A 26,901-nucleotide genomic window follows, 5' to 3' on the forward strand; every position below is an offset into this window, starting at 1 on the left:
ACACTGAAAATAATATTCAAGTTCAATTTATGATGAATTATTTTAGAAGTCAATTAAAATTCTATTAAAGTTATAGATTTCAAAAACTAATTCATTGAAGAGTCACATGAGTAACAGAAAATAGGTAGCACTAATATAAATTATGTTCTGCATAGCAGATGTGAGGGGTGACAAAGATGATTTGAAATCTAAAGTGACAGAATGGAATGACATGAAATGCCACATCAGTATTTATTGAAAAGTATAATGCTTCTGTAGTTGAAATCTAAATTTATTTCCTTCATTTTATGACTTACTAATTTTAATACACTGGTCAGAGCTCTTAAACAATCTATTTTCATTTCCTCAGAATAAAATTAAGATTTACATCTCCAAATTCACAAAAAAATGTAATCATCTTATACCAAGATAGAGAGAAAACATAAAGACTTACATTTTAAACACAAACTGTTCATTGATTCCAATCGAGAGCAATATAACATGTTTGCTAATTTCCCACTTGTTTCAAGTAAGTTAAAAATTAAGTTAATAGCAATATACAAGGGCAGGTAGCTTATTTGTATAAGCATAAAACATTTTGGTTACATTACAGATCCAAATACTTGGAAATTTTATTTTAAAGTTGTAAGTTTGAAATCATATAACCCTATTAAATTATTTCATGAAGCAGTACAATATTGTGTACAGTTTTCATTTTACTTTGAAAAAATAAATACAATCTTTCTACCAAGAGTAAGTGAATAATTTCGAATTTTTTCCTCATATAAGGGGTACAGGACACAAGAAAAAAATATAAGTAATTCAAGCAACATTAATGAGAAAAAATTTAAAAGATAAATATGATATTACAAATATTTAAATATTAGATAATTATGTCTATGAGGACATCTCTTAATAAATATTACTACTATTAGAGAAAAATAAACCCTCTCTAATTTACACAATAATCTAGATTTGCTACTTCTTTGTTTAAATTTTCATTAATATTGACAGTTCATTTAAAACAACATTCCAGCCATAAAACACAATTAGCTCTCCAATGCTTACAACAAATCTACTCAATTATTTTATGAAGACTTCCTAGGGAATGCTGAGGAAAAGAATTGAGATATGTTCTTGGTCAAGCTGCCATGCAAATTAATAATATATTTATGTTGATGTGTAGATCATTGAAAGTAAGTGCAAAGATCACTAAATCAAATAACTCACTCATGATCTACTCCTTGGCTGTTCTTTATACTCCAACACTGCAGCCCACTGACTCAGCCGTCTACCAGCTTCCACTTTGAAATATTCTCTAGGAAAATATTTTGGAGTTCACCACTCCTCTGAGAGCTTCTTTCACATCTTTGTTCCTTAGACTGTAGATCAGGGGATTCAGCATGGGAATCACTACAGTATAAAATACTGTGGCCACCTTGTCAGCATCCTCACTGTTGCCAGCACTGGGCCGGCAATAAGTGAAAAGGATTGTTCCCTGTAACACAATAATGGCTGTGAGGTGGGAGGCACAGGTGGAAAAGGCTTTGTGCCTTCCCTCTGCAGAGCGCATCCTCAGGATGGTGATGAGAATAAACAAGTAGGAGGTGAGGATGATCACAATGGTGATGATCTCATTGAAGGAGGCCACAATGTACAGAAACAGTTCATTCACAGTGACATCAGAGCAAGCAAGAGATAAGAGAGGAGGCAGATCACAAAAGAAGTGGTTAATCACATTTGATCTGTAGGATGGGATCTCAAGAGCTAAACACAAGTGAATCAGAGAGCACACAGTCCCGCCAAGGTAGCAGCTAGAAACCAGCACCATTCGCAGTTTCTGGGACATGGTGACCATGTACAACAGTGGGTTACAGATGGCCACAAAGCGGTCATAGGCCATCACAGCTAGCAGGAAGACTTCAGTGATTCCATAGGCACAAAATAAATAAAACTGGACCATGCATCCCAGGAAGGAGATGGCTTTGTCTTCATTTATAATATTAACTAGCATCTTTGGCACAATGATCGTGGAGTAACAAAAATCCACAAAGGACAGGTGGCTAAGGAAAAAGTACATGGGAGTGTGAAGTCGAGGGCTGACCTGAATCAGTGCAATCATGCCCAGGTTACCCAAAACCGTCACTCCATAGATCATGAGGAACAGCAAGGAGAAAAACACTCTCAGTTCAGGAACACCTGATAATCCGAGGAGAATGAACTCGGTCACAATGGTGCAGTTTCCCTTCCCAGGTTCCACCATATGTCTGGATTAGAAAGCCAAATGACAAGTTTTGTGTGTCTTCTGAAATGGGAATAAGAGAGAAAACACACATTTATATTAACTTTAAAAAATCTCATTGATGTCAAACACAATGTATTTGAAATACAATTGTCAAATAATTCTAAATTCTCAGTGTCAGCCAATCTCCCTGACCAAATTTAAAGTATCAGCAAAAACATGTATAATTCTCAACTGTTACCTACCACAATGCATTGAGTTGATGAATTAAATTAGATGTTTTGATGGAGTTTCAAAGAGATCCAATGATTGTTTTTAAAGCCACATGAGATAAACTCTGGTTCCCTGAAAAATGTAACAAATTTTGTTCAAGACAACAACTATGATCGTATGTACATTAATTTCTTAGGTCTGTCTACCATTAGCATAAAGTTTCAGCAAGTCAGGTCCTCTCCAGTTCTCTTGTTGGAGAGTGTGACAAATCTCTGAGAACAGGGGATCTGAGTTCTCTATAAATTCAGAATTATTCAGAATAAAAAATAAAAAGCTTTAAAATATATACTGAACCATCATCATTTTTAGTTGTCAGATTAACAAACTCAATTATAGTAATAGTGATCAATAATAGTAATGACTCAGAAAGATATAACTTGTATCAATTTTTCTGCAAAGCTATTAGGCAACATATATTCAAAGTCAACCCTGACAACATTAAAAGCTACTTGATATATTTATGAGAGATTTTATTTTTGTAAGCTGTTATAAGAGATTCTTCATTACATTTACAAATTGTGAAAAAATATATTCAAAGCCACATTGCATCATTATTTTAATATTCACAATGGGAAAAAATAATTGTCATAGGTAGATTTAATAGCAATTATTAAACTATGGTACATCTTATCTAAAACAGAATGTTATGTTATTTCAAATGATATTATGGAAATGTTTGCTAGTACAGTTTCTGTATATATGTAGATTTAAATAAAATGTATATGTTGACATATGACTATACATGGTAAAAATATCATATGTTATCACTTTGATTCAGCTACTACCTTAGAAGATCAATCTGTTCCCCACACTGAGAAAGAGGTAAGTGAAAACTTTCCCAAGTTCCCTCTGGTAGTAGGTGGGAGGAAGTGGTTACACTGAATATCCTATAAGTTCAATGTACAATAACATTCAGACCTTTCCTTAAAGACCAGTCATATGGAAGGTAACACATTTTATTCTCTGCCTTCCTTCCTAGAGGGATGCACCCATGGTGTTATACACATATTATATAATGAAAAATGAGTGAAGAGATTCTGGACTGAAAACAGAACTGGGTATTTTCTCCATAACATGAACTAATTTTAAAGTGAAAACAAACTTCCATGCTAATATCATGGTTTTCTCATTACTTCACCACCCCAAAAATGCAAATTTTTTGCCTACTTCAAAGTTAAAACAGAAAAATCAAGTTGGAAACATTCTTTCCTAATGTTCTAGGCTGATAATAAGAAACTAGTTTATGGTAAACCCAAAACAAATCTAAAAGGATTCACTTCATTCACTGAGAAGAGATAGTCTACACATCCTGATCCCCCATGACAAACTCAGGGGTCCATGAATTCAACCCTCAGAGTTAGGGTGACATTCAGGGAGCTACTTTATGGGTATAAAGTCTAGATTCCTTTATAGAAGTTGATGTGGAGAAACATAAAATGTAAATAAGAGAGGGGTGAGGAGGGAGAGAGAGAGGAGGGGGCCAGAGAGAGAGAGAGAGAGAGAGAAGAGAGCAAGACTACCATTTATTTACTCTGCATTCCTTTTATAAAGGTTGCATTGATAATTTTTTTAATTTTCTTTTTTTATTGTTGTTCAGGTACAGTTGTCTGCATTCTTTCATACACATCAACACTTGATGTTCCACAAGAAATTGTCTAATTTCAGTACAAAAAGACAAAAACACATTACATTGAAATAGTAAGTGCACAGGAATATGGTCTGTTAAATGATTCTCTAATTAGAAGACAGATGAGTTACCTATATCTTTAAATTCTGGGAAATACATCCATTTTAATTTTTAAGTAACCAGAGCCCAGTTTTAGCTCACAAACCTGAGTGACAGACATTTCCTCCATGCGCTGAAGATGTTAAGATGAGTATGGTACAATGTTAGGGACTTAAGCTGTAAGTTGAACCTTTGGGGAAAGGGTCCCTTAAGTTCCTAATCATTGTTAATCTTCAAGTCCACAAAACCAAGTTAAAATTAAACCAATACTACACATGGAGTAGGGCACATAATTAATCTCTATGGAATAACATCAGGAATATTTCATTACCTTAATTGTGAAACAATTGTTGAGAGCAAACATGTCTTCATCCACATTTCATGGTGCTATATGGCATTATATCCTGGTGCCATGTATGGAGACCACAGATCATGCTGCCATAATAAAATAACATGAGTATTTCTTATTAATTTCTCTTTTGTTTTAATATTACAAAATTCCCTAAATTCCAGCAAGTACAGTGACAAAAGCCACAACAGAATTCCTTCAAAAATTAGGAAGGAGATAAACTTACTGGTCAGAAAACTAATAATAGTTCACACTTCTCAGGTACTTGTTATATGTTAAAATCTGTTTTAAATAATATGCCATATTAACTAATTTAATCATTATAAAAACTAATGAAGAGAATCTTTTTTTCAAGGCCTGTCTTACAAAGGAGATGGTGGAGGCAAACACTGAGTTTTATTTGGGAAAAGTCAAAATAAATGACAAAAAAAAGCCCCATGCTGCTCTGTGCTTTTTCCCACACTATGACTATATGAGGAAGAAAACAGACTCCCAGCCAGAGCTGAGGCTGCATTTTCCTCACCCATGCCCAATGCCAGGAGCCAACAAATGAGGCACCCTCAATGATCCATTCTGAGTGTGTTCCTCTTCCAACACTCTAATGTCCATGAAGGCCACAGTTTCTACTAATCTATGTGTATTTCTGAGTGTACACATTAACTTTACAACATATATATAGTCAAAAATAATCTCAAATAAATCAATTTTTATCCTTTAGATTACCATATACTAGACCCTAGAGAGCAGAGGAGTAAATGCCAGCTACAGGAATCTCCCCCCCGGGGCCAGTCTGGAGTTACAACTAAATTGTAGAGAAACCAACCTTAATAAGCAACTGAACACTAGCAGGAGAAAAAATTTATAACCACAGACAGACAGAAGAAAGCAAGTCACCACAACATGACTGGTAGGGAGTGCAGAGAGGTACAAGAGGGCTGCCTGAGCTCCTATGGGTGGCAGCTGAAGTTCTGGAGCAATATTTCAGCAGTGGGTAGTTCCTCCTGAGAAGTGTGGTGCCTAAATCTCAAGCTGAACTCCTCAGACTATAGTACCAAAGCCAGGAAAGAAATAGAGATAACATCCAGCTGGGAAAAGCAACAGGGTTTCCACCTGTCAGGTTGACATGGTTGGAGAGACAGAAAGCCTCTTAAAGGGCCAATGCACAAAATTCCATTTGCAGTCACATACTGTGGGCTGTGGCAGAGGGAGGGCAGAATGGACTAAAGACATGTGAGGAAAGTAGAGGGATGGTGGCTCTAGGGAGAGAACTGAAAGAACAGCCTCCAGGGTCCCTGTGCTGAGTCATTCCCCATACTGTTGGTGCCATCTTTCTCAGGCAGAGCACTCCCCTCCAAATGACATCAGCCTGAAGGGAAGCAATAGTCCTGCCTGCAGAAATTACTCTGCCCCTGCTGTGGAGCTTAAGCCAGCCTTCTGAGTACAGCTTAAGGCTATATTACTGATTAAGTTTAACAACTAAGGCAGATGTTTGGGAGCTCTGACACTTTAGCTAACCCTCCCAGGTTCCAGTGCTAGGACAAGCTGACCTTGGTACACAGCCTGCTTCTTACTGCACACAAACAAACTAAGCCAAGGGAGCCACATGCTAATATAGATCACTGACAGCTCCAAACAGGTTGCCCAGGACCAGAAAGAAGAGACATCTGAGAATTTCTGCACAAATCTTTTCACATCAACCTAATACATAGAAACAAATACAAGGAATTAGCCAAAACTGGAAGAAAAAGAAACAGGCCCCAAATGAAGGAACAAGAGAATTCTCTAGAAGAAGAAGTAGATGAAATGGAGGCAGGCAATTTATCAGATTGCGAATTTACAGTAGTGATTATAAGTTTACTCAACAGCATGCAAAGGGACATAAAAAGAATAAAAGAGGATCAATCAGATAAAAAAGAATGCACTATCTGAAATAAATAATACACTGGAAGAAATAAACAGCAGATTAGATAAAGCAGAGGACTGAATCAGTGATTCAGAACACAAGGTAGGAAAAAACACCCAAGTAGAGCAGCAAAATAAAAAGGAATTTTTAAAAAATAAGGAGAATCCAACAAACATTTTGGACAACATGAAGCACAACAACATCTGCATCATGGGACTAGCAAAAGGAAAACCGAGCAAGCAAGGGAATGAGAAGCTATTTGAAGAAATAATAACCAAAAACTTTCCTAATCTGGTGAAGGAAAAAGACACACAAGTCCAGGAAGTTCAGAGCCCCAAACACATTGGACACAAAGATGCCTACATCAAGACACATAATTAAAATGGTAAGGCTTAAAGACAAGAAGAGAATCTTAAAAGCCACAAGAGAAAAACAGGTAGTTACATAAAAAGGAGCTCCAACTAGATTATCATCCCATTTCTCAACAGAAACATTTCAGGCCAGAAGGGAGTGGTGTGAAATATTCAAGGTGATGAAAAGCAAGGATCTACAACCAAGACTACTTTACCCAGAAAGGTTATCATTTAAAATCAAAGGAGCCTCCCACACAAGAAAAAGCTAAAAGAGTTTTTAACTCCAAACCAGTACTGTAACAAATGTCAAAAAGGCATGCTTTAAGAAGTAGAAGAGGAAAAAAAGAAAGAACGAAAGAAAGAAAGAAAGAAAGAAAGAAAAAACACTTGAAAATAGTCTAACAATAAAATGGCACTAAATATGTATCTATCAATAACCACATTATGCCCCACTGGTGTGGCTCAGTGGATTGAGTGCCAGCCTGACAACCAGCAGGTCACTGGCTCGATTCCAGGTCAAGGCATATGCCTAGGTTATAGGCCACATATCTGGGTTACAGGCCAGGTACTCAGTAGGGAGCTCAAGAAAGGCAACCACACATCGATGTTTCTCTCCCTCTCCTTCTCCCTCCCTGCCCCTCTGTCTAAAAATAAATAAATTAAATCTTTAAAAAAATCACCTTAAGTGTAAATGATTTAAAAGCTACAACTAAAGGACACAGGGTAACTAAACATATAAGAAATGAAAACTCATATATGTTGCCTGCAAGAGACCCAACTTAAATCAGAAGTTACACACAGACTAAAAGTCAAGGGTTGGAAAAAGATATTTCATGCAAATGGAAAGAGAAAAAGAAGCTGGGTAGGAATACTATATCTGACAAAATATACTTTAAATCCAAGGCTATATAGTAAGAGACAAAGAAGGACACTACATAATGATAAAGGGAACGATCCAACAAGAGTATATAACCCTCATAAACACATACACACTCAACATAGGAACAACTAAATATTTAAGGGAAATCTTGATGGACATAGAGGGAGAGAGAGACAGAAATACAGGCATAGTCAGGGATTTTAACACCCCATATACTTCAATGGATAGATCTTCCAGAAAGAAAATCAACAGGGAGACAAGGGCCTTACGCTACATACTACATCAAATGGATTTAATTGATATCTTCAGAGCGTTTCAACCTAAAGCAGCAGAATATACATACTTTTCTAGTACATGTGGAACATTTTCTAGGGTAGACCACAGGTTAGGACACAAAACAAGTCTCAATAAAGCTAAGAAGATGGAAATCATATCAAGCATCTTTTCTGACCACAATGCTAAATGCTATGAAATTAGAAATCAATCACAAGAACAACACTGAAAAACATGCAAAAATATGAAAGCTAAATAACATGGCATTAAACAATGAATGGGTAAACAATGAGATCAAAGAAGAAATCAGAAGATACCTCGAAAGTAATGGAAATGAGAACAAACAATCCCAAATCTGCCGGACACAAGGAAAGCAACACTAAGAAGGAACTTCATAGCATTACAGGCCTATCTCAAAAAAAAAAAGAAAGAAAGAAAAAGGAAAAGCTCAAATAAACAATCTCACTTTACACTTAAAGAAACTTGGAAAAGAACAACAAATAAAGCCTAGAATTAGTAGAATGGAGGAAATAATAAAGATCAGATCCAAAACAAATTAAATCATGTCTTTTAAAATGATACAAAATATCAATGAATCCAAATGCTAGTTCTTTGAAAAAATAAATAAGATTCACACACCTTAACCAGATTCATCAAGGAAAAAAGAACAACCATATAAATAAAATCAGCAATAAAAGAGGAGAAATAACAACTGACACCAAAGAAATACAAAGGACTGTAAGAAAATACTATGAACAATATTATTATATGCCAACAAACTGGACAACTTACACAACATGGATGAATTTCTAGAAACATACAATCTTCCAAAACTTAAATGAGGAAGAGTCAGAGGATCTGAATAGATGTATTATGGATTTCACCTAGTGAAATTGAAGCAGTAAAAATAAATTAATTAATTTAAAAAACCACACCTCCAAACAAACAGAGACCTGGACCAGATGGCTTCACAGGTAAGATTTACCAATTGTCCTGACAACTGACACTCACCTTCTCAAACTATTTCAAAAAATTCAAAAGAGGGAAGGTTTCCAAGCTCATTTTTGATGCCAGTATTATCCTAATTTTAAAACAAGAAAAGACACTACAAAGAAAGAAAATTATAGGCCAATGTCATGGATGAACATAGATGCTAAAATCTTCAACAAAATATTATCAAATCAAATACAACAATGCATCAAAAATATCATACATCATTACCAAGTGTGATTTGTTCTGGGAAGGCAGGGCTGGTGTGAAATTCACAAATCAATAAATGCAATTCATCACATAAAAAATGAAGGATAAAGACCACATGATCATATCAATAGAGGCTGAAAAAGCATTTGATAAAATCCAGCACCCACTTATGATAAAGACTTGAAGCAAAGTGGAATTAGAGGCAACACACCTAAACATAGTAAAGGCCATATATGACAAGCTCACTATCAACATCACACTCAATGGGAAAATACAAGCTTTCCATTAAAATCAGGAACAAGACAAGGATGGCTCCTTTCACCCCTCTTTTTCAACATAGTACTGAAGGTCTTAGCCACAGCATCAGACAAGAAGAAATAAAAGCCATTCACATTGGAAAGGAAGAAGTAAAACTGTCTTTATTTGCAGATGACATGATACTGTATATTGAGGACCCAGAAATTTCACCAAGAAACTACTAGAACTGATAAATGAATTCAGCAAAGTAGCAGTACACAAAATTAATATTTGGAAGCCATGCGCACTTTATATGTCAACAACAAACTAACAGAAAGGGAAATTTAGTCCATAGTAATCAAAACAGCATGGGACTAGCATAAAAGCAATCACATAGATCAATGAAACAGAATAGAGGGCCCAGGAATAAACCCACACATTTAGAGTCAATTAATATTTGACAGAGGAAGCAACCACATACAATGGGCTAAAGACAGTATATTCAATAAACGGTGTTGAGAAAATTGGACAGATACATGCACAAAAATGAAACTAGACCACCTTCTTACACTATACACAAGAATAAATTCAAAATGGATCAAAGACTTAAATGTTAGCCCCAAAACCATAAAAATCATACAAGAAAACACAGGCAGCAAAATCTACTTCCATTAAGAGAAACATGTGGCTCAAAATAGAAATAACTTAAATTCTGTTGTTTTGAAAGCTGTTGTTTCACAATTGAGGCACCTTTAATTCATTCTTTTTTGGTGAAATGTTTATGCAAATATTTTGCTTGTTTGACTTCTTATGCTCTAGTTGTAAGTATTCTTTATACATGTGGGGTAAACCTTTAATCAGATATATAACTTGTGCCTGTGTTCTTAAATTTTTCTTTATTTTCCATCTTGAGTTAATGTTTGTGTATAGTGTGAGGTATAGATTTCAGCCCATGTTGTTGCATACAAACAGTCAATTACTCTTTTTTAAAATTTTTATGGTTGTTCAAGTACAGTTGTCTCCATTTTTATGCCACCACAGCCCCCCACCCCACCCATCCCTGCTTCCTACCCTCAAACCTGCCCCCTTTGGCTTTATCCATGTGTCCTTTACACATGTTCCTTGACGACCCTTCCCCTATTTTCCTCCATTATCCCTCTCCCCACTTCCCTCTTATTACTGTCAATTACTCTTCACCATTTATTGAAAGGATTGTCCTTTCTGAATGAGTAGTCTTGGTAGCTTTGTCAAAAATCAATCAACCATTAATCTGTTGATTTTTTAATTATCAGCGTTATTTCATTGATATATGTGTCTGCCTTACACCAGGACAAACACCCTGTTTTATAATTTTGGTATTAACTACATTTCCACTTTTGTTAAATTTATCTCTAAGTATTTTTAGTGTTATTACAAATCATATTGGTTTCTTAATTTCACATTCAGGTATTATTATGCTACTATATAAAAATAAAAGTGTTTCTCTGTTTTGATTTTGTATCTTTGACTGTGATGAATTCAATTATTAGTTCTAGCGGTTTGTGTGTGTGTGTGTGTATGTGTGTGTGTAGTGATTAGGATTTTCTACTTAAAATATTATGTAGTCTGAATAAAATTAGTTTTACTAAAAATCCAGATGATTGACTGAGTTATTAATTTATTTATCTATCTATCTATAATCAATACTGAGAGTGAACATCTTGCATTGTTTTATGATTCGGAGAAAGACACTCATTCTGTAATGATTAAGTGTGATGCCAGGAGCAGGTGTGTAGGTGGAAGTCATTTTCTCTCTCTTTGTTGGAAATTTTTATCTTGAATGGGATTTGGATTGTGTCAGATACCTTTTCTGTATCTACTGAGGTAGCCAATTTCTTTTTTATGTTCTATTCCATATGAGATGTGTTACATTGTATGTGGTATGTTACCTAAACTGCTTTCCATCTGTTAAACTCTCTTTGCTTTCCTGGGACAGATCTCCTTGATTATCGTTTATCATCCTTTATGTACTATTGGATTTATTCTGCTAATATTTTGCTGAAAATTTTTATCTACAACTGTGAGGGATTTTATGTTGTGTTGTCTTTCCTTCTATTTCTTTAATTGGGCAATTCGTTTTTTTAAAAAAAGATGATTTATTTTTAGAGAGAGGGGAAGGGAGGGAGAAAGAGAGGGATAGAAACATCAATGTCTGGTTGCAACTCACATGGCCCACACTGGGGACCTGGCCTGCAACCCAGGCATGTGCCCTGACTGGGAATCGAACCAGCAACCCTTTGGTTCACAGCCCGTGCTCAATCCACTGAGCTACATCAGCCAGGGCCTATTTCTTTATTGAATTTGGCATCAGGATACTACTTGCTAAATAAAATGAGGTGGAAAGTGACCTCTTCCTTTATTTTTGATAAGAGTTAAACAACAATTTGTGTAATTTCTTATATAGATGTTTAGTGAAAATAACCAGTGAAGCCATCTATGTCTGGATATTGATAGCGGGGAAAATATTTTAGTTGTAAACCCAGTTTCTTTCCTTGTTATATGTCTATTCAGATTTTCTATTTCTCTGTGTCAGTTTTGGGTAATTTTAGCTATTTAGGAATTTGTTCTCATCATTTAAGGTGACTAATTTCTTGGCATATGTTGTTTATAGTATTTATGACAGTCATTTTAATTTTGAAAGGTCAACCTCCCTCCAGACTATATTCATTTATATCTTGTCTCATTTTCTCATTCTAATTCTAGATAGATTTTTGTCCATTTTATTGATCTTTTCAAATTAAAAATTCATTGATTTCCTATATTGTTTTTTATCTTTGTATTATTGAGTTATACTTTAGTCTTTATGATATCCTTCTTTTCATTTGTTTTTGTTTGCTTGTTTTAGTTCATTTTTTTCCTAGTCTCTAAATATGGAATCTAAGCTGCTATTTTGAGATATTTCTTTCCTTTTAAAGTTTTAAATATCCCTCTTTTTAAATGTTATAGAGTGTATTTTCATTTCCATTTAATTCAAAATATTCTATAATTTCTTTTGTGTTTCTCAAAAAAAAATGTGTCCTTAACTGGGGATATGCTTCATTATTATTAGTTTCTACAGAAAAAGAAAAGTAGAAAAAGAGAGAGAAACAATGATGTGAGAGAAAATCATCAATCAGTTGCCCCCCACACATCCCCCTAATGGGGATCAAATATAGAATCTGGGTAAGTGTCCTGACTGAGGATCAAACCCACAAACTTTTGGTGTATGAGATGATGTTCCAACCAACTGAGCCACCCAGCCAGGGCATCTTGTACTCTTTTTTGACCTTCAGACTCTAAAGAAGTGTGTTTTTTTAAATTTTAAAGTTCTGTCTATATTCTAGACACAAATCCTTTACCAGAAATATACTTACCTTTTTCCATTTAGCTTCATTGTTCTAAAGTAAACAGTTTTAAATCTACTCCCACCAAACTAAACAAACACCCAGGGGATGTTTGATAATGCATAAAGATTTTTCATTATCACAACAAGATAGTGCTGGGGCATCTAGTATGTAGAGGAGCTTCATTGAATGAACAAACATAATGTAGAAATTGACATTAACACAATGAAAACACAAATAAATTATGAATGGTGCATATAAATCAGAACTGAATGAAGAAGCATGGTTCAGACACATAGAGGAAGAATGAAAATATCTCATTTCATCAAGAGCAAAAACACAACAAAGAATATAAACAGAGGATAGAAGTCCACCTATAAAGCACAGCAAGCATTTGACCCATTAGTTGTAAAGTAAGCATGATAATAAGAAAATATAAAATGATAAAAATGGTCAAAGTTGGAAAAGTTGACCGTGATAACAATGGTTATTAAATATAGCTACATATTTAATATAACATATATATATTAAATATGTTATATATTAGATATTAGTCTCCAGAGTTCTAGAAACATTAGACACTGCAATGACAGCAACGAAAACATAATTAAGGAAGTAAGAAATGAACAACAGACTATATACACATATGAGAAACTCATTCTGCATATGAATTGGCAAAGGTGTGTTCTTTGTTGTAAAATAAGAAGAATTTGATTTTGAAATAAACCACAGTTTCCATAATAAATAAGAAAATATGATTCTCAAGGTTATTAACCTTATGAATGTTTTAAAGGAAGCTAATGTATGTCTTAGCCATCCATTTCCAAGGCCCATTTAAAACATTTGAGATTCAATAAAAGCAAAGATAGGCTGTGAATTTTGAAATATGTTCAACCTTACCCTGCTCAATTCTGAGACACAAAGAAAACTGAATCTAAAGGATTCACTGATACAGACATACACTCTGTATGTGCTGTCCACACCTACACATCAACCCACCATTCAGCCCTCTACCAGCCTCCACTATGGAACCCCATGTCTTGCCAAGAAAATACTCTCTAGGAAAACATTTTGGAGCACACCACTCTTCTGAGAGCTTCTTTCACATCTTTGTTCCTTAGACTGTAGATCAGGGGATTCAGCATGGGAATCACTACAGTGTAGAACACTGCAGCCACCTTGTCAGTATCTGCACTGTTGCCAGAACTGGGCCGGCAATAACTGAAAAGGATTGTCCCATGGAAAACAATAATGGCTGTGAGGTGGGAGGCACAGGTGGAAAAGGCTTTGCGCCTTCCCTCTGCAGAGCGCATCCTCAGGATGGTGATGAGAATAAACAAGTAGGAGGTGAGGATGATCACAATGGTGAGGATCTCATTGAAGGAGGCCACAATGTACAGAAACAGTTCATTCACAGTGACATCAGAGCAAGCAAGAGATAAGAGAGGAGGCAGATCACAAAAGAAGTGGTTAATCACATTTGATCTGTAGGATGGGATCTCAAGAGTTAAACACAAGTGAATCAGAGAACACACAGTCCCACCGAGGTAGCAGCTAGAAACCAGCACCATTTGCAGTTTCTGGGACATGGTGACCATGTACAACAGTGGGCTACAGATGGCCACAAAGCGGTCATAGGCCATCACAGCCAGCAGGAAGACTTCAGTTACCACACACACACAAAACAAGTAGAATTGCACAGCACATTCCAGGAAAGAGATGGCTTTGTCTTTGTTTAAGATATTAGCTAGCATCTTTGGCACAATGATCGTGGAGTAACAGAAATCCACCAAGGACAGGTGGCTGAGGAAAAAGTACATGGGAGTGTGAAGTCGAGGGCTGACCTGAATCAGTGTGATCATGCCCAGGTTGCCCAAAACAGTGACTCCATAGATCAGAAGGAACACCAAGAAAATAAAGTCCCTCAGCTCAGGGGCATCTGATAACCCAAGGAGAATGAACTCAGTCACAGCAGTGCAGTTCTCTTCCCCCATTTCCACCAGGTTGGGAAACCAAATAGTAAGTTTTGTGTTTCTTCTAGAAAGAGAAAAAGAAGAGAAAATCAACAGGAAAATAATATCAAAAGTATATAATGATGTCTATCAAGCAGGGTATCAGATATGACACAGATAAATTGCAATATAATTTAAAATATTGTATCAGTGGATCTCACTGATCAAAATTGACTTAAATATCACCAGAAATGTTAAATAATTCCAACCTTTATCTATCACAATAGGTTGTTTGATAGATTTAAGTTTAGTAGTTTGATTGGTTCCAAAACAGATTCAGTGATAATCTTCAAAGATATTAACTCCTGTTCCCTATAAAAAATGTAAATTCTAGTCCACTAAGGGAACACCTCCTGTGGCTCTATAAAATATAAACTTATTTTTAGTTGAGTCTATCAGGAACATAAATTTGAAACAGAATTTTTTCTGTTTCAAATTCTTTACAACTTCACTTTTGAGATGACAAATTTTTTAGATTTGTGGCTTATGAAAACCCTTTAAATTGGGAATTTTGAAAAGGAAAATTAACACATACCTGTAAAGTGAATTTTCATTTCAAAAGAGCAAACTGCTTTAATTAGTTATAATATTGACCTATGCTACTAAGTTCTTTGGAAGATGGAACTTTTCTATAAATTTTTCTGGAAAGTAATTAGGTCACATATATTCAAAGACTTAACCCTGACAATAACAAAATTATCATGTATTTTAAGAAGAAATTAATAAGATATATTAATTACATTGACAAAATATGGAACACGACATCCAAAGCTACATTGAAACATTGTTTATAACATTAGGGGTAGGAAAACTTAGTTGCCAGAGCAACTAAAACTTTAGTTTTAGAAAGCAATTGTTATACCTTGGTGTATCATATCTAGGGTAGAAAGCTATCATGCTATTTTAAATTATGTTTTGGAGATGGTTAATTTTCTTAAAGAAAGATACATAATAAAACACTTGGAGTATACAACTAGATGGAAGTGAAGATGTACATGAACTGGTATGTAGACATATGATAGATATTTTATATGTTATCACTGTATTTTGGCTATAGTCAAAATGTTAACCCTTTACCTACATTAAAAAGAAAAAGGATGTAAGTAAAAATTTCCCAGGTTCTCTGAAGTACTTGGTTGGGAAATTGGCTACATTATACTCATATATTCTTCATAAATTAGATATACCTTTCAGACCTGACCTTATAGAAAAGGCATAAGGAATTGAAGAATGTGATCCTCTGTCCTCCTTCTTACAGGAGTATCCCCATGATGTCATACACATACGTGGAATAAAAACTGAGTTACGAGATTCTGCACTGAAAACAAAACGTGGTATTTTCTCCATGGCTTGACCTAATTTTAAAGTGGAAGCAAATCACCTTCCTGAAGTCATGATTTTCTTATTACTTGGCCAAAAAAAAAAAGCACCAAAATCCTGAGTTATTTACCCACTCATGAGTTTAACCAGAAAAATAAACTTCGAAGAAGTTCTTCCTATGTTCAGGGCTGTTTAAGGTAAACCCTAAACCAATCTAAAAGACTTCATTGAATGAACAGAGGTAGTCCTCATGCCCTGACTAATTCTCCATGACCAATTCTCAGGCTCATACAATAACTCAACCCTCAGAATAAGGGTGACAGCAGTATGGTGGTTACCAGAGGGAAGGAAAGTGGGGAGGGGCAGTAAAGGGTAAAGGGGGCCAAGTATATGGTGACAGAAGAAAACCTGATTCTGGTTGCTGGGCACACAGAGCAGTAAGCAGAGGATGTATTGTAGAAATGTACACTTGAAACCTGTAAAACCTTATTAACCAGTGTCACCTCAATACCTTTAAAATATGATAAAACTCACTCTAGTAACATAAAGACTCACTCTAGTAGCATAAAAACTGACTCTAGTTCCTCCATGGTCATTAATTTCCATGACAAAAATTAGTGTGAAATAAAATGGAAAGAGATGAGAGACAACGGAGAGAGAGAAGGAGTACGAGGCAGACAGAGAGAGAGAGAGAGAGAGAGAGAGAGAGAGAGACACTCCCATTTCTTCACACTGTATCCTTTCATGCATATCATCACTTGGTGTTCTAGAGGAAACTCTTCTAATTTCTCCATCAGCTGTCTCTCAGTACAAAAAGACAAAGCATTTGAAACAGTAAGTGCACAGGAATGTGGTATGTTAAATCACTCTCTATTAAGAAGACAAACCAGATAGTTATATCTACAAAATAATTGTTTGCTGGGAAAATATACTCATTTTAATTTTCAAGTAACCAGAGCTTAGCATTAGCTAACAAACCTGAGTGACAGACATTCCTTCCCTGGTGCTGAACATATAAGGAGGAATAGGGTACACAGTTGAAGATTTATACTGTAATTTAAGCTCCTGGGGAATGGAATGGGTCCCTCAAGTTGAAAGTCAACTATTAATTTCTATGGTGCAACAAAATGCATAAAAATTAAATTTAGACAATGTGTGATGTAATAATAACTAATGTTATCATTACAAATAATAAGTAATCTCTATGGAATATCACAAGAAAATTTATTTTTAAAATTATTCTCATTTGGAAAAAAACTGTTCACAACAATACATGCCTCCTAGAGGCATGCCTCAACTCTAATTGAACAACAATAATATAATTTAAAAAAGAAAACACACCTCCTAGATATTATGGTGCATTATGTGACATGTTGATATTATATACGTCACAGCTTATTATGTGGTCACAGCTTTGTTGCCATAATAACACTAATATTTCTTATAACTTCTCCCTTTCTTGTTGTATTGTAAGTCTCCTAAATCCATACAGGGCACAATGACTAAAGCTGCCGGAATTTTTTTTTAATACTCTAAATAAATAATGAAACTACTGGTCAGAAAACTATACAATAGTTCACAATTATTGGGCATTTTATGTTAGAACTTATTCTGAATATCATGAAGTATTACTTCATTTAATCAGTAGGATAACCAATCAAGAGAACAATCCTGTGTCTAGGCCTGTCTTACAAAGGACATAATGGAGGCACAAGTACTGAGTTGTACCTTAAATGGAGTTAAAATAAATCACAGGAAAAGGCCTCCACACTGCTCTGTGATTTTTCCCACCCTGATGACTTCATGTGGAAAAGAACACACTCTCAGCCAGTGTTGAGGATGCATTTGCCTAATTCATGTTTAATGCCAGAAGCCATCAAATGAGACCCCTTCAATGGCCTGCTCTAGGTGTTTAATGGTGTGCTTTTTTGACTGTCTAATGTCCATGTAGGCCACAGTGTTCTATTAGTCTATGTGTATCTCTGACTATACACATAAACTCCACAAGGTGTATGTGGCCCAAAATACTGACAGATCCCAGAGAGGGGTGGGGAGGACAGAAGGGATTAGCCCCAAAACATGCATGCATATATGTATAGCCCATGCACACAGACATCAATGTGGTGAAGGGCTGGGATGGGGAGAAGGAGGCTGGTTAGCAGGGATCAAAGCTGGAGGAAATGGAGAATATCTATAGTAGTGTCAACAATAACAAATAATAATAAAATGAAATGAAAAAGTAGTTTCAAGTAAATGATTTTTATGCTCTCAACTATTATATTACAATATATATCCCCAAAACTAATGAGCCAGAGATAGCACCTAGGCCTGAACAGACATTCTGGTCCTCCATTTCCACGTCACCTTTCACAATTAACCAAACAGAAAACAAACTCTCATTGATCCACCATTGGTGAATTACCCTCACTGGGATAAACAAGTGGGCCAGAACAAATTGTGAGAAAGTATGAACATTGTTGATCTTGAGGCCATTTTTCATTGTATTTCTTTTTTTATTGCTGTTTAAGTATAGTTGTCTCCATTTTCACCCAACCACACACCTCAATCCCTCTCATCCATGCCTCCCATCCACAATCCTACCCATACTTTGGTTTTGTCCATGTGTCCTTTATACATGTTCCTTGATGGCCCTTCCCCTATTTTCTTCCATAATCCATCTCTCCCTTCCTCTCTGGTTATTGTCAGTTTATTCTTTATTTTAATGTCTGTGGTTATATTTTGCTTGATTCTTTGCTTTGCTTATTGGCTTCCACTCATAGATGAGATCATGTGGTATTTGTATTTCACTGTGCAGTCACTGTGAAAAATAGTATGGAATTTCCTTAGAAAACTAAAAATGGAACTGCCTTTTGACCCAGCAATTCCACTGTTTGGATTATACTCTAAGAATCCTGAAGCACCAATTCAAAAGAACCTATGCACCCCAGTGTTCATAGCATTTTTAATTTTTTCCTCAGTTAAGGCATCTTAAACTCATGGTATGGTTCCATGCCTCTTCACATATAATAATATTCCCTTTAGATCATATTATCTTTGGTGAAGTGTGTACACAAATATTTCACCTATTGTAAACATTGTATATAGCTATCCATACTCTAGTTGCAATTTCTCATTGCATATTATTGCAACAAATCCTTCATCAAATATATAACTTGTATTTTTTGCTCTTAAATTTTATTTTCTTTCAATAATCCATGTTGAGTTAATGTGTGTGTGTGTGTGTGTGTGATGTGAGGTAAAGGTTGAAATTCATTATTTTTGCATGTGAATATCCAATTTTGCATCTCCATTAGCTGAAAGGACTATTTTCCCTCAGTGCATTGCCTTGACAGATTTTCAAAATCATTTGACCATACACGTGGTTGAGTTGGTTTTGTTTCCTTTTTTGGACCCTCAATACTGTTGCACTGATATACAATGTTTATCCATATGGCATCAAGCTATCTAGTATGAAAACTAGAGACATTTATTGAAGAATATACAAAATACAAGCAACATTGTACATATGACAATGATGTCTCAGTCCCCTTCAAAGTACACACACAGTTCTCCCAATTGCCATTAGCTGAGCTGTTGTATTGTCCTGAATCTCATCAATGGTCTGAAATCTCTTCCCTTTCAAAGGTGATTTTACTTTTAGGAACAGGCAAAGTCACAGGGCCACAAATCTGGGCTGTAGGGGGGCTGAGTCACCTGGGTGATTGGATATTTTTCCAAAAAAAAAATGGTGGAGGAATGATGCATGAGGAGGTGTGTTGTCTTAATGAAGCTGCCAATCACTAGTTGCCCATAGCAGTGGCCTTCTGAATCATCCCAATAGTTTCTGCAAGGGAAGGTTCAAGCTTAATGAAAAATTTGATGCAGAATCTTTGCTCCACTTGTTCAGCCACTTTGAATGCAATGACCACACAGTACAGAGGTTCATTCAACAGCATATACCACCCCCACTGACTAGTACAGTGAAGTCACCACTGTTCATCCATGCACATTCCAGTCCACTTTCTTTGGCTGCCAGGTTACATCAATGCCATGCAAACCATTCTCGTTATCTTAACAATGATTTGACTTTTTCCAACATATATATGTTTACCTCATACTACTAGTACAAAGTACAATACTTTGTAATTTTCCATTTGAAGTACAGGCAGTTCCCTACTTACAATAGTTTGACTTCCAATTTTTCTAGCTCTTTATTGTACATATTTTAGCATCAGCCTGTCAGTATAGAAAGTCCTGGAAGATTTTTAGCAGAATTGTATTGAATCTATTGATCAGCTTAGGGAGTTATTGTATCTTAACAATATTCAATCATTTGACCAACAAGTTTAAGATTATTATGTACAATGATGAATTGATGATTTCTTCCTCATTATGCTATAGCTTCTTTACCCTTTGTAATATGCCTTGTTCTAAAGTCTTTGTTTTATTTTAATAAATCCATGCAATTTTTTCTGTCCTTTTGTATTTAACTGATGTCTTCATAATTAAGGAGTTTCTTTAGATAGCACAGTATTTTGTTTTGCCTTTATGTCCAATATGGCAAATATGGCATTCTCTGTATTTTAATTGTTGTTTCTAGACTATTTATAGTTAAGGTTATTATTGATATGATTGAATTAAATCTCTTACTTAAATACCTTATCTCTATTTATTTAACTTACTTTTGATTCTTTCATACAATTTTCTGTCATCCTTTGAAATGAGAATTTTTTAATCCTTTTTGACATTATTTTTTCTTCTTTATAAAATTGTTATGGTTTTTAGGACTTAACAATAAATTTACTTAATAGATTATGGATTATTTAATAAATTGTAAATTGTATGGATCCAGAAACAATAGAGTCCTACATACTGTCTTATTCTCTATGTTATTATTTTCCTACATTATGCTTTCATAGAGTCTATAAATCTTAATTTTTGGTATTGTTTTTATTCTTCAGCACTTTATATTATTCTACTTTCCCCTAGCTTGCAAGGATATTTTTAAAACAATTGAAAATAAGAAAAATACATTTCAAATTTACATTTAACATGCAACTGCCAGTGTTTTCATGTGTGTGTGTGTCTGTCTGTGCGTGTGTGTGTGTGTGTCTGTGGGTGTATATGAATTTCAATTTCTGTCTGATAGGATTTTCCCTCTTCCTGGGTAACATATTTTAATACTTATATTAGTACATGTGTGCTGAAAATAAATTCCCTTAGTTTTTGCTAGTTTAAAATAGTTTTGTCATTTACTTTTTGAAAGATATTTTATTATATATACTGTTCTGTGGTGGGAGTTATGTTATTGTTTTTCCTCTTTAACACTTTTATTTTTCAATCTCTTTTTCTCTCACTTTCAGTTTTAGGCAAGAAATCTGTTCCAATGTTCATGTTTTTTCTTTAGATGAGTTATTTAAAATTGGAGGTGGTATTATACCCACCCCACCACACACATATATACAAGGGACATTTGGCAATTAATTGCAGATTGCTTCTGATCATCATGAAAAGAAGGGGGTTCTCCTGGCATCTAGAGTGCAGAGGCCATGGGCATGATTAACATCCCACAATGGGACTGAGAGCACTCCACAATTGCATTATTCACTGTGAAGACATTCAGTACTTACTTTTTCCCTTTTGTGTTGTCTGTGTGTTCCTTCTGTTTGGTGTGATCTGAGACTCTTGGACTTGTGGTGCAGTGTCTTTTGCTAATTTTAGAAAATTCTTAGCCATTATCTCCACACACACTACCTTTTCCCTGACCTTTCCATTTTTATTTTCAGAGTTTCAAATATAGTGACTTTGACTACTTGATGTTGGCATATACATTAAATATTTCCCTTGAGTCTTCCTTTTTTCCCATGTGTCATTTTGAGCATTTTCTAGTAGTCTGTTTGTACATTCACTAATGCTTTCCTTGAGTATGTTTAGCGTACTGCTGGGCCCATGAGGACATGCTTTATCTCTGTTTTTGCACTATTATTTCTAGCAAATTTAATTTTTCAGAATTAGTTGCCAAGATCCTGTTGAAATGTCCCATCTATTCCCACGTTGACACCTTTTCCACTAATACCCATAGAACTAATGTCATTTTAGATAGCATATCTAATAACTCTAAAATCTAAGTCATTATCTAAATCTGTGTTTGTTAATATCTTTGTTTTCCTGTCACCACTCATTTTCTCCCACTTATTTGTGCTACATCTACATTTTTTAAAAAATACATATTATTTGAAGATCAATAGAAATTCAAGTAAATGGCATTTTGCCTGAATATGATTTATAACTTTTGTTTAGCTTTAACTCTAGTGCCTGAAGATAGGCTCCAGTTTTGTTGACAGGATGATTACCTCTGAGTTCCACAGACTTCAGATTCATCAAGAGTCGTCTTATTTTAGGTGGGACTCAGTATGACAGAGATCTCAATATCTCATCCATCCTAAGCTTTAGAGCTTCTCTTTCCATATGGACCTCTCTGCAGATTCTATCCCCTCCTCTAGCATTGGAATTCCATTGCTCGGAACTATATGCTTGTGTCATTGCGTTACCCAGTGCCCTCTGCTATCTGATGGGTCCAGAGAAATTTTGAGTTTGCAGAGTCTCTATCTTTTTGTGTTGTAATATTGGAAGCAATCTCTTTCTAGTTAGCCATCTCCTATACTTTAGCCAAAAGTCTGATTACATTGGTTTAAACAAAATTCCACTAAGTGTAATTGAAATATGTTTTTTTAGTTGTCATTTAATGAGTAACACTACAGACTTTTTAAACCTTCTCTGAAGCTGAGAAAGCAAATTACTCTAGGGACAGCATAAGAATTCCATTTTAAATCAAATAAGTTATCAGATGTGTCTTTAACAACAAATGAAAGGAATATATTTATTAAACTGCTAAAATGAACATTGAGGAAGAGAGTGCATGAAAAATTGCAGTTTACTGTGCCTATAAAGTAGTCTACCACCAAACATATCCTCAAATACAGCAGTCTGGTAATAAGGGTGCATAAGAAATACTGGTCATACTCTGTTATAATTTAAGCTATATAAGAAAGAACAGCTTTTAGTTAATTTTTTAAAAATGTTTCCACAGTCTGGTCATTCTATCAGTGTCCTATGATAAAAATATGAAATGTAACTCAACATGATAAAGGATATATACAATAAGCCTATGGTTAACATCATTCTCCATGATGGAAACTGAAAGCATTTTCTCTGAGATCAGCAACAGAACAAGGTATGACTCAAGAACAAAAGAAATAATAGAAATCTTATGATCCATGAATTTCAAAATAATTATGATGGACATGAGAGCTGTGATATACACTGAAAATAATATTCAAATTCAATTTATGATGAATTGTTTTAGAAGTCAATTAAAATTCTATCAAGTTATAGATTTCAAAAACTAATTCATTGAAGAGTTACATGAGTAACAGAAAATAGGTAACATTAATACAAATCATGTTCTGTATAGCAGATGTGAGAATGACAAAGATGATTTGAAATCTAAATGAGTAAAAGGCAGAAAACTGTACTTGAACAACAACAGAAAAAAAAGAAATTAAAAGTGACAGAATGGAATAACATGAAATGCTACATCAGTATTTATTGAAAAGTATAGTGCTTCTGTGTTTGAAATCTAAATTAATTACCTTTATTTTATCACTTACTGATTTTAATACACTATTCAGAGCACTTAAACAATCTATTTTCATTTGCTCAGAATGAAATTAAGATTTCCATCCCCAAATTCACAAAAATGTAATCATCTTATACCAAGATAGAGAGAAAACATAAAGTCATTTTTATTTTCAGAGTTTCAAATATAGTATTTACATTTTAATACACAAATTGTTCATTGATTCTAAACAGGAGGAATATAACATTTTTGCGAATTTTCCACTTGTTCCAGGTAAGTTAAAAGTTAAGTTTGTAGCAATATACAAGGGAAGATAGCTTATCTGTATATGTATAAAACATTTTGGTTACATTACAGATCCAAAGACCTGGAAATTTTATTTTAATTTAAAGTTATAGGTTTAAAATCATATAACCATACTAAATTATTTCATGAACCAGTACAAGATTGTATACAGTTTTCATTTTACTTTGACAAAACCAATATATTCTTTCTACTCAATAAGTCTGAACAATTTGGAATTTTGTTCTCATACAAGGAGTATAAGACACAAGAAGAAAATATAAGTAATTCAAGAAATATTAATGAGAGACTTTTTAAAAGATAAATATAATGTTGCAAGTATTTAAAATTACACAATAGTGTGTATGAGGGCATCTGTTACTAAATATTACTACTACTGGAGAAACATGAATCCTCCCTGACATGCACAATAATCTTGATTTGTTATTTCTTTGTTTAAACTATCATTAATATTCACAGTTGATTTAAAACAACATACCAGCCCCAAAACACAATTAGCTCTCAATACATATAACAAATCTACTCAATTATTTTATAAGGACTGACTGATGAAAAGAATTGAGATATGCTCTTGGTCAAGCTGGCATATACATGAATAACATACTTATGCTGATAGGTAGGTAATCAAAAGTAAGTATAAAAATCATTGAATCAAAAAACTCTCTCTTGATCTACACGTTGGCTCTTCTTTCTACCCCAACACTGCAGCCCACAAATTCAGCCTTCCACTAGCTTCCACTTTGAAATATTCCCTGGGAAAATATTTTGGAGCTCACCACTCCTTTGAGAGCTTCCTTCACATCTTTGTTCCTTAGACTATAGATCAGGGGGTTCAGCATGGGAATCACTACAGTATAGAATACTGTGGCCACCTTGTCAACGTCCTCATTGTTGCCAGCACTGGGCTGGCAATAAGTGAAAAGGATTGTCCCATGGAAGATAACAATGGCTGTGAGGTGGGAAGCACAGGTGGAAAAAGCTTTGCGCCTTCCCTCTGCAGAGCGCATCCTCAGGATGGTGATGAGAATAAACAAGTAGGAGGTAAGGATGATCACAATGGTGATGATCTCAGTGAAAGAGACTACAATGTACACCAACAGTTCATTCAAAGTGATATCAGAGCAAGCAAGAGATAAGAGAGGAGGCAGATCACAAAAGAAGTGGTTAATCACATTTGATTTGTAGGATGGGATCTCAAGAGCTAAACACAAATGGATAAGAGAACACACAGTCCCACAGAGGTAGCAGCTAGAAACCAGCACCATTCGGAGTTTCTGGGACATGGTGACCATGTACAACAGTGGGTTACAGATGGCCACAAAGCGGTCATAGGCCATCACACCTAGCAGGAAGAACTCAGTGATTCCATAGGCACAAAATAAATAAAACTGGACCATGCATCCCAGGAAGGAGATGACTTTGTCTTCATTTATAATATTAACCAGCATCTTTGGCACAATGATTGTGGAGTAGCAATAATCCACCAAGGACAGGTGGCTAAGGAAAAAGTACATGGGAGTGTGAAGTCGAGGGCTGACCTGAATCAGTGCGATCATGCCCAGGTTACCCAAAACTGTGACTCCATAGATCAGGAGGAATACCATGAAAAGAAAAACCCTCAGCTCAGGAGCATCTGATAATCCAAGGAGAATGAACTCCATCACAATGGTACAGTTCCTCTCCCCAGGTGCCATCATATGCCTGGTTTAGAAAGCCAAAAATAAGTATTGTGTGTCTTCTGAAATAGAAATATTAAAAAAACACAGAATTATATTAACTTTAAAAAAATATAACCAAAAACACTGAAATAGAGAACAGACTGACAGTGACCAGAGGGGAGAGGGAAGGGAAGTTCAGAGGAAAAGGGGGAGGGTTTACAGGAACAAGTATAAAGGACACATGGACAAAAACTACAGGGGGTAGAAATCGGAGGGAGGTGTGGAGGTCTGGGGGGATGGGCTGGGATGGGAGTGAAAGACAGAAAACTGTACTTGAACAACAACTAAAACAAATTTAAAGATCTCACTAATGTCAAACACAATGTATTTGAAATACAATTGTCAAATAATTCTAAATTCTCAGTGTAGCAGCCAATCCCCCTGACCAAATTTAAAATAACAGCAGAAATATGTATAATTCTCAACTGTTACCTACCACAATACATTGAGTTGATGAATTAAATTAGATATTTTGATGGAGTTTTTAAAGAGATCCAATGATTGTTTTTAAAGCCTTATGAGATCAAACCCTGCTCCCTGAAAAATGTAACAAATTTTGTTCAAATCAGACAACTATGATCGTATGTACATTAATTTCTTAGGTCTGTCTACCATTAGCATAAAGTTTCAGCAAGTTAGGTCCTCTCCAGTTCTCTTGTTGGGGAGTGTGACAAATCTCTGAGAACAGTGGCTCTGAGTTCTCTCTAAATTTGGAATTATTCAGAATGAAAAATAAAAAGATTTAAAATATATACTGAAATCCATCATCATTTTTAATTGTCAAATTAACAAAGTGACTTAATTATAATAATAGTAATCAATAATAGTAATGACTCAGAAAGATATAACTCTGGTACGAATTTTTCTGAAAAGCCATTAGGCAACATATATTCAACATCTTCACCCTGACAATAGTAAAAGATACCTGATATATTTATGAGAGATTTTATTCTTGTAAGTTGTTATAAGAGATGCTTAATTACATTTACAAATTGTGAAAAAATATATTCAAAGCTACCTTACAGCATTATTTATAATATTCACAATGGGAAAAAATAATTATCATAAACAGAGAAATGTTAAACTATAGTATATCTTATCTAAAACAGAACATTATGATTGCATTTCAAAT

General features: G+C 34.9%; 3 protein-coding genes across 3 annotated transcripts; all 3 read right to left on the reverse strand.

The window, feature by feature from the left end:
* Positions 1–1,297: 1,297 nt before the first annotated feature.
* Positions 1,298–2,242, reverse strand: LOC123832434 (olfactory receptor 5L1-like). Its single transcript, XM_045860082.1, has one exon. It carries the CDS (start codon positions 2,240–2,242, stop codon positions 1,298–1,300), a length of 945 nt encoding a protein of 314 aa, XP_045716038.1.
* An 11,593-nt stretch (positions 2,243–13,835) lies between these two features.
* Positions 13,836–14,771, reverse strand: LOC123832470 (olfactory receptor 5L1-like). The gene has a single exon (XM_045860115.1). The coding sequence runs from the start codon at positions 14,769–14,771 to the stop codon at positions 13,836–13,838; it is 936 nt and encodes a 311-aa protein (XP_045716071.1).
* A 10,008-nt stretch (positions 14,772–24,779) lies between these two features.
* On the reverse strand, positions 24,780–25,745 carry LOC123832436 (olfactory receptor 5L1-like). The gene has a single exon (XM_045860083.1). It carries the CDS (start codon positions 25,743–25,745, stop codon positions 24,780–24,782), a length of 966 nt encoding a protein of 321 aa, XP_045716039.1.
* Positions 25,746–26,901: the final 1,156 nt, after the last annotated feature.

Source organism: Phyllostomus hastatus, unplaced genomic scaffold (assembly GCF_019186645.2).
Source record: "Phyllostomus hastatus isolate PE091 unplaced genomic scaffold, TTU_PhHast_1.1 phas_scaffold_190, whole genome shotgun sequence".
Lineage (NCBI taxonomy): Eukaryota > Metazoa > Chordata > Mammalia > Chiroptera > Phyllostomidae > Phyllostomus > Phyllostomus hastatus.